This window comes from Chinchilla lanigera, unplaced genomic scaffold (genome assembly GCF_000276665.1).
Source record: "Chinchilla lanigera isolate Chin_1 unplaced genomic scaffold, ChiLan1.0 scaffold00157, whole genome shotgun sequence".
NCBI classification, from domain to species: Eukaryota; Metazoa; Chordata; class Mammalia; order Rodentia; family Chinchillidae; genus Chinchilla; species Chinchilla lanigera.
The window spans coordinates 1,564,989-1,574,172 of NW_004955558.1; the positions used below are offsets into that span (position 1 = coordinate 1,564,989).

The 9,184-nt window shown below is 51.2% G+C and overlaps 1 protein-coding gene across 1 annotated transcript; it reads left to right on the top strand.

Annotated features, from left to right (window-relative positions):
- The first annotated feature begins 2,534 nt into the window (after positions 1-2,534).
- On the top strand, positions 2,535-8,550 carry LOC106147422 (kallikrein-4-like). The gene is made up of 5 exons (XM_013508848.1): positions 2,535-2,850; positions 5,787-5,858; positions 6,671-6,872; positions 8,043-8,293; positions 8,384-8,550. Exons 1-5 carry the CDS (start codon positions 2,535-2,537, stop codon positions 8,548-8,550), a joined length of 1,008 nt encoding a protein of 335 aa, XP_013364302.1.
- The last annotated feature ends 634 nt before the right edge of the window (positions 8,551-9,184 follow it).

Consider the following 9,184-nt stretch of genomic DNA (forward strand, 5'->3'; position numbering starts at 1 on the left):
GTATGATAATAAAGGTCCTCGACTACACATATACTAGACCGTGGGATCCCAACACAAAGAGAAGATATTAAAAGAAAAAATAAGAAAAAATTTCCTTATCTCCCCACAGCTTGTGGGTAAGGCTGGTGCCTGTCATCTCATGCTGTCTTGTTATCTCTAAAGCAGGTCCCCACACAGAGCAGTGACAACTGGAGCATATTTCAATGATGAGGAGACTCTCAGGGAGCACAGCAAGGTGAGCCAGGGTCCCCCATCTTCTCAGTCCTTTGGAGGGGACAGGGCTGAGATGGAGTCAGGATCCAGTCAGGCCCAGATGACAGGGCCTCAGAAAACGTTCTGGGTCCCCAGGAGGAAAAGAACAAGCCAGCTCTGTGGGGACAGGAGCCCCAGCCTGTGCAGTGACTCTGCTGGCCTCGCCCTGGACCTCATGACTGTGCTCTCAGCTGTACCTTTTCACCTGCCCTTTATGAAGTAATACCCCACAGAGAGCAAGGGTCTCCCCACGTTCTGTGAACCAGGCAAACGGAAGCCTGGGCCTGAGATGCACAAACAGATATGGCTCCCAGGTTAGCAGGGTCAGTGACAATGGGGGCTTCAGATCAGCCTGCCAGGCTGGGCCGGTGTTGAGGCCCTGAGCCCTCAGCCTGCGGGACCCGGATCACATCCTTCACAGCGCTCTCTGCTTCCAGCTCTGCACTGAGCAGGGGCTGAGTTGAGCTGAATGGAACTGAGTAGGGGCTGGGCGGGTGTGTGAGACGTGGCTGCCACCGGGAGCCCTGCACACTTGCACATTTAGTCACGGAACGCTGAGTGCTGACAGCGTAAGAGAATGAAAATTGTGTCCTATGCTATATTACTCTTCAGCGACAGCTCTGTCTTCCCTCCATTTTTGTGTTTATTAGTGCACCCTTCCAGGACATAATGATTGCATTTTTATGAGGACTTGATTCTTGTTTTCCTCTGGTTTTGCTTTGCAGTACTTGGTATTACACTCAGGACCGATGCACGGAGGGACCCTGCTGGCTCTTCTCATATTTTTCGTTTTGAGAGAGGGTCTCACTAACTTGCTAAGTGGCCCGGGCTGAGCTTGAACTTGGCACCCACCTGCCTCTGCCTCCCAGAGCACCGCTACTGCAGGTGTGTGCCACTACACCCAGCTTGTTAGCAGTTTTAATTAAGATATTTTGTGATGATTTTTCTCACTAATAAAATGTAAAGCCTGTTATATAAAAGCCAAATATACAACAGTATAATAAATTTTAAAATTCAGTTTTAATTTACATTTTAAGAATTTTTATGGATCTTATAATTTCCAGCTCACATCTTAATACATTTTATATTTATTTTAATTGTAAATTTAAATTTTAAAACTGTTACAGTTTTAAAATTAAGCAAATAATTAATGCCAAGTATATAAAATTACAGTCAAGGCTGTTTGGCATAGAAATAAAATATCTAAAGATGATTTTGAGCAGACCTACATTTTTGTTTTTCAGCATTGTTTTTAACTATTTAATGATGACCAAAACAATTAGCCACTAACATTGTCATAGGAACCATGGGGATAAGGGCAGTTCTCCTACTCCAGTTTGTAGAGGGATGGGGCATTCTGGTCACATAAGTTCACCTGGACAGACAGGAACCTGGCCACTCCCTTGGCTCCAGAGCTCTCTCTCGGGAGTCTCCTCTGGCAGAGAGGGTACATACAGTGCTACATGGTGACCCACAGCTGGGCGTCTGTAGCAGTCCATGCTCTGAAGAATGGACACATAGTTGAAGGACACCATGGTACAGTGACACACCTCAGTCAGGGGGAAGCAACATGTCCATCCACGGGCACACCAGGAAGCCCGGGTGAAAGAAGGGAGGATAAGGAACCCTTGCATTATTCTGACTTCCAATGCTGTAATTAAATATCCAAGGCTGGGTGACGTGTGAAGACAAGAGGTGTATTTAGCTCATAGTTTTGGAGCATCCCTGAGAGGGGCTCATTGGCAAATGGCACTGTGGTCAGTGTGTGTGAGAGGCAACACGTGGTAAGACAGGAAACTGAGAGCAAGAAGAGCTGCTTTTGTTGGTTTTTGTTTATTTGTTTTTGCACTATTAGGGTTTGAACCCAGGGTTTTCACACAGAGCTACAGCCCCCATTTTTATTTTTTTATATTGAAACAAGGGCTTAGTGAGTCACTAAGTTGCCCAGGCTGGGCTGCAACTTGCAGTCTCCCTGCCTCACTCGTGGAGAGCTGTAATTACAGGCATGGGACATCATGCCCAACAGAACGCTGTGTCTCGTAATAACCCACTTGCAGACCCAGCAAGCTGAGTCCTCTGACAACTACTTTAATCCCCCAGGGAAGCTTCCCAGTGATCTTGCACTGGGCTTTACTTTTAAAGGTCCCACTGGCTCCTAACATCACCACACGGGGATCGCTCCCACCACAGGACTGCTGGGGACACACCACATCCGACAGTGGTGGTCCCAATGACTTCCCACGACTGTCCAGACAGTGTCTCACAAAGAGACGCTAGCCACCATGGTGGTGTCAAGTCCCTGGTGTCCACCACAAAGGGTCGATCTCCAGCCTCCAGACCTCAGCTGTCACCTTCTGACTGCGGACTTGGAGCTGCATATTTCCCGAGATGAGGCCCAGGAGCCCCGAGCTCCAGCTGCTGCAGACTGCTCCGCACTCGGCTTTCCATTCCTGGACTCCATGGCCCAGGTTGCAGTTGGATCAGAAAAGCCAACAACACTCGCAGGCCTGACCCAGCTGCTCTCTGTAAATCACACTTCGATGCAGCATGGTCACATGCTCTTGTCTGGCTGTCGTCATGCAGAGGCAGCACAAATGAGTAAGTGTGGCAGACAGTGTCTGGCCCACAAACCCACCGTAATTGCCTGTGGACCTCTGCAGTAAGTTTGCTGACCCGTGGTCTAGATTCACATGCTGGCCTCCAACCCCAGGTCCAGAGCCAGACTGGAGACTCTAGAGTCCAGAGCACAAGCCCGAGAGAGGAGGCAGACCCCAGGCTTCAGGTCCAAGCCCTAGGCTGTACACTCCTGTTCTACATTACACACTCCAGGCCCCTGATTCCAAACACAACCCCGATCACACACCAGAGACACACAGAGGTACATGAGAGACCTAGGAAGGGACGGGACAGTCAGGGAAAGAGAGAGGAGACAGAGGAGCAGGGAAGAGAAAGAAAACATGAGAGAGAGAGAGAGAGAGAGATCAGGGAGATCAGAGAGAACCGACCAGGCAGACAATGTCCCTATAGAATGAAAGACACAGTGAGCCAGAGCCAGAGGCTGATTATTCAATTTTATTCATTTAACAAGTGTTCACCAAGCACCCACTAGGAGCCCAGTGTGGTTCTAGGAATCAGGGATCAACCAGTGAACACTACTGGCAAAGTCTCTTTATACCTGTCCTCTTTATACCTGAGAGACACAGACAGAAGAAAACAGATCTAATGAAACTGATATAAATTCTTTGACAAACTAGATAAGCACTGCTATGTGTTATCAGAGCACTGCATATTAATACAAATCATACGCTGTAAGTTAACAAGGAGCTCCAGCGTGAAGGAAATGCAAGGTGTTCAAAGGGAGTGGAGTAATGCAAAAAATGGGCAGTGGATAAATACATAGGTCTATCCACACCATGGAGACCTCCTCATGTAGAAAGGAGAGGTGGCAATGTATACACACGGGGAAGGGTCTCAAGGGCACGATGCTCTGACTTGCGCAGTAGGACCCCATTTCCATGACACTCAAAAAGACCAGTGATGGGGCAGAAAACAGGTCCGCAGTTGCCGGGACACAGTGATTGGAGGGGGCGAGGGAGAATTTGGGCAGAAGATGGAAATCTCCACGTCTTGGTGGCTGTGTGTGTGTGTGTGTGTGTGTGTGTGTTATATACTACACAGATCAGAATTTGCAGAACTGTGACCTACAAGAGCAGATTTGACTGTACGTAAATCATAGCTCAATTTGTTTTACAGGAAAAAGAAGATGACCCAGGAAGACATCAGGCAAAAGGAACAACTAGTTAACCACCTAAGACAGGTACAAACCTGTCTGGGGTGGGTTCTAGAATTAAGGATCTGGTGCGGCTTGGATCCGGGGTGCGGTGCACACACCAGGCCTGACAGATGCCGAAGAGAGAAAAATACCCTGCATGTGGTGCCACACACCTATAATCCCAGCTCTCTGGGAAATTGAGGCTGAAGAATCTCAAGTTTGAACCCAACGTGGGCAACTTGTCGACATAATAAGACTTTGACACATACAAAAAAAGATGCTTTGGGATGGAGCTCAGGGAGAAGATGCTGGAGTCAATCCAGAGCCACAAACACACAGAGACACAGATTGTCTTGATTTCATGTACATTTGCTTAATTTAATGTAGATTTAATATACAGAAAAAAGCTTCAAAGGCAAAGAATCCAAAGCAGAACGTCCATGAGACAAGAGGCTCAGGGTGGCAAAGAGCAGTGGATTGGAGGCATCAGAACTGAGAGAGACAGAGAGGTTGAGAGACCGAACAGATGCGGTCACTTCCTTCAAGGTCCCACCCCACATGCCCCTCTCTCCTCACTGCCCAGAGCTCTGCTCCCTGTGCCCCGATCTGATTAAAAGCTGAAGAGCCAGGGGCAGTGTGCCTAGGACTCTAATCTTTCAGCCTTCAGGTTCTAATGTCTCAGCAGCCCCAGGGCAGCCCAGCCCCCATTCCGACCCTCTTAAGACCTTTGAGGGCTCTGAGAGGCAGCAGCCCACAGAGTCCAGCCGCCCGCAGGACAGCCGAGCCCTGAACCCCAGGAGCTGAAGCCAGGTGAACAACCCTGTCTGCGTTTTTCCAGCCCAAGGCTTGCTCTGTGTTTCCCGCCCTTTGAGTTCCAGCCTCTTTCTTGTCTCTGTCCCCCTCAGTGTGTGTCCTTCGCTTGTCTCTGCCTTAGAGCACTGCTTTGACTCAGTGTACAGGAGGGCTTTGAGATCCTCCTGCCTCCAGAGCACTGGGATTACACGCAGTGCAACCGTGCCCAGTCCCAGTGAGGTTGGGGAGCACAGACTCTAGTGCCCTCTCCGCTTGTTACTCAGCCTGTCTGTGTCTGCACCCTCCATGGAATGGGGATCATATCAGGACCTGGCACCTGAGATGGCTGTGAAAGTGAGTCACCGCATGTCTCGTGCTAGTGCGATGCCTGGCACAAGGCTGCGCCTGAAACTGTGCTGAGAGCACCTTGATTTCCATCTCAGTCTCCTTCAGCTTCGTGACCCTGAGACTTCTGTGTCTGGGCCCCATCTTCCCTACTCTGGGGTTCAGCCTCAGTCTCGGCGACTCTGTCTCTGTCCCTAACTGCCCCTCTTTCCTCAGTCTCCCTGCCTCCTCTGTCCTCACAGGTAGAGCTCACACTGTCTTCTCCCAGGACCTGGACCATGAATGTGACTTTTGGGTGTCCCTATGGGGACAGGCAGGGGAAGGCAGCTGGCACAGGGTGTAAAACTCCCTGCAGTACACAGTGTAGGGTCCTGCACAAAGGCTCATCAGCCACCAGTCATCAGCAGGCAGAGGGATGGCTCTGTGGCACTGTGGGCCTGGGGGTGTCCTGGGTTCATCCCCAGCAGATCATGCATAAATATCAGCAATGCAGAGGGTGAGAAACTCTGCCCTCTGTTATGGTTCCTTGGCTGGAGTCTCAGAGTCCAGGCTGGACAAGGTCCTTTCTAATTGCTCGTGGAACAGTGGGGGAGGCCCCAGACTCACCAGGTCTCCTCCCACACAGGTACTGACATGGGGCCCACAGCAGAAGCCGTCTGGCTGTGTTTCCTGGGATGCATCATCCACATGGCCGCAGGTATCTGAGTTCGGGGTGTGTGCTAGCTTGCGTGCACCCAAAATGTGTAATCCTGCCCCACCCATAGAGCCCCTGGGGGTCTGCATGGCACCAGGGTGGAAACACAGCTTGTGCAGAGGTGGAGGCAGGGACTGGATTCAGAGCCCAGCTCTGCTGCTAATTACCTGGGCAAAGTCCCTGGTGTCTTTGTGCCTCAGTTTCCCCACCTCCAACGGTATTCTGAAAGCATATTAGACAATACAGTGTAAATGCAGGTCCTCCCCAGACTCCAGCACATAGGCGAGTGTCCAGATGTTAGCTGTAATTAGCAGAGGGACAGCACTGTGCATGGGTCTCCTGCCCCAGCTGGCACAGAAGTGTGGCAGCTGCTTCCTTCCCTGTGGAGGTCACCGCTCCTGAGCCCCTGGAGAAGGCGGCCCTGCGAAGGCCTGGGGTCCAGAGTAAGAAGTGTTCCCTGAAGGACTGTCCTCTGTGCCTGGCTGTCCACTCTGCATGTCCGGCAGACAGAATCCAAGGGGCAAAGGCCTCTGTCTTTTGCTTGGTACAGAGGCTCCTCCTGGGGAATGGCTTGTGTGTGGTGACCCTGGGTCTATGCCACTGGGGTGGTGGAGTAGAGTGTGAAGCCTAAGGCTCAGAGCGGTGTCTGGCCTTGGAACTGTGCTGCCCCAGAGGTGGAGCCTCAGACCTTACCCCTGCTTGGCCCTCCTGATACAACGTGGGCCTTCCTAAACCTGACCCACCTGAGCCCTACCAGCTCCTCCACTGTATCTCACCCACCCACCGGATCCACTGTGTGCTCATCCTGCCTGCAGGAGCTGAGATTCCTCCCAGAGAAAAGGGTCGTCTCTTCCTAGATGCGCTCCTCCCGGTCAGCAAACGCATCTCTGCTGGCTTTGGTTGCATTCCACACTCACAGCCCTGGCAGGCTGCACTGTTCTTCAACAATGATGGGTACTGCTCAGGAGCTCTGGTGCATCCACAGTGGGTGCTGTCAGCTGCGCACTGCTGGAGGAGGTGAGCGAATGCAGGGAAGGGTGACTGCGTGTAGATGAGCAATAGGCTGGAGTTCTCCAGGCAGGGATTCTCTTAGGCAAGATTTGGACGGCAGGGCTTGGGGCGGGGCTTGACGGCAGTGAGGGGCAGGCTGGGCTTGAACAGAGAGGGCCCAGTCTTGGCTCAAGGTGGGGTACCAACACTGCAGAGGGGCAGGGCTAGTTAGTGAGCCCCAGCCCCAGAGGCTGGACTTGGCCAGGGCTGAGACTTTGAAACACTAGGCCTGGAGCAAGGCTGGAGCTACAGTCAAGGAGAGGCCTGGCTGGGAGATCCACTTCCCAAGGCTGGAGGAGCATTCACATCTCTGTGCTGGGTCTGAAGGATACCGCATGTGGGAAGAGAAACCATGAAGGACCCTGGGGTTGACCCGGGTATGAAAGTGCAGAGGAGATGGCTTGAGAGAGGTGGGCTTGGATCTCAGTTCAGCCTCTAGGAGCCAGGTGGAGTTGACAAGGGACATCTTGTCACTGGATGTAAGGGACCCGGGGCAAGGCGAGGAGACAGGTGAGGATAGAGCCAGGTAGATGGGGACTGAGTTATGCACTTGGCTGCAGGGCAGGGTATAAGGAGAAATGAGGCAAAAGCTCCCCCACTGGGAGAAATATGTTAATGTCTTATTTTAAACAAATTAAGACAATGCAAACATCCATGAGGAACAAAATATCCACATTTAAAATAAACAGGATCCTGCAGGTGTGGGGCTAGCTCGAGTTGCACCTCATATGCTGTCTTCCTTTCAATTTCTGATATTTTGTTCATCGCTGATTTTTTGCATTAATTTTGAATTTTAAAATATTATACTCAAATACTATTCATCTTGCTTTTTCTATATTAGTGGCTCCCTAAGTTTACACCTTAGACAGTGCTTGCCTGAAGCCTAATAGTCTGGGTCTGGGGTGAAGTTGGGAGTGGGGATTGGGATGGGATTTGGACGCTGTTTAGGTGGGTGGGGATGGGGCTGTCACCAGGGATGGGTGTGGGCACAGTGGACGGCAGGATTGGCAATGGGGATGGAACTGACATTGAGGATAGTTGAAGGGTGAGGCTGGGATTGGAATTGGGCTTACATTTGAGTTTTGGCTTAAAGAAAGGATGCATCTAATATGGTACTAACTGCCAGATTGCCCTCAGGTCCTACACCATTGGGCTGGGACTGCACAGACTTAATCAAACGAATGAACCAGGCAGCCAGATGATTGAGGCCAATTTCTCCGTGCAGCACCCAAAATACGACACACCTTGGAAAGCCAATGACCTCATGCTCATTAAGCTGAGCAAACCAGTTGTGGAGTCAAACACCATTCGAACCATCAGCATTGCCTCCAAGTGTCCGAAAACTGGAACCAGGTGCTGGATATCTGGCTGGGGTCAGCTACTGAATGGTGAGGTTTGGTGTTCATCTCTCTGGACTCACTGATACCTGTGGCTGCCTCTTCCCAGGAGTGTTTCTGATCATCTGTCCTTTTTTGCAGGCCAGTACCCTGACATTCTGCACTGTGCACTTATTCCAGTGGTATCGGAGCAGTCCTGCAAAGCAGCATATCAGAACTTATATCACTCCACTATGTTCTGTGCTGGTGGTGAGGGCCACAAGGACTCTTGCCGTGTAAGAAACTGGGAGAGGGATGCAGTAATTTAGGATGGAGAGGGTGTGTAAAACTCACAGAGGGCATAAGATCATGTAGGAATGAGGGAGACTCAGAGGGCCATGGGGAGACACAGGTGAAAAGACAAACAGAGAGAAGAAACTGGGAGGTGAGAAGGAAACAAGGAGACACAGGGTAAGGCAGCCACAGAGACAGGCAAGGAGAGCCAGGGAGAAGTAAGCAACCCGCAGAGAGACGCAGAGTCATAACGTTGAAAGGAGGGATGGAGACGCCTGGGAGGGACACCAGGAGGGTCCAGGGAGAAGGAACACAGCTGTAAGAACAGACTGGTTGACTGAATTGAGGATCCCCAGCCCCACTGCCTACCACACCTCCATCTTCAACTCCAACGGCTCCCAAGCCCCCAAGTCCATGCCTAGACTCACCCTTCAATTCACATGCAGCCAAGGCTGGAAAAGGAGATGCAGGCGGGGGTGAAGCTCCTCAGGGAAACTTTCCAAGGCCTAGGAGAGAAAGCTGGTGGTTTAGAGGCAGGACTGTCCCTGCCTGCCTACAAGCTATGGTTTGTGTGCTTGGCTTGTTAATGGCAGATCCCTCCATATTCGCCCTTGGATCTCTGTGTTTTCAATGTCCTGGGGCCTCACCAGGGTCCATTTGTCTCCCCAT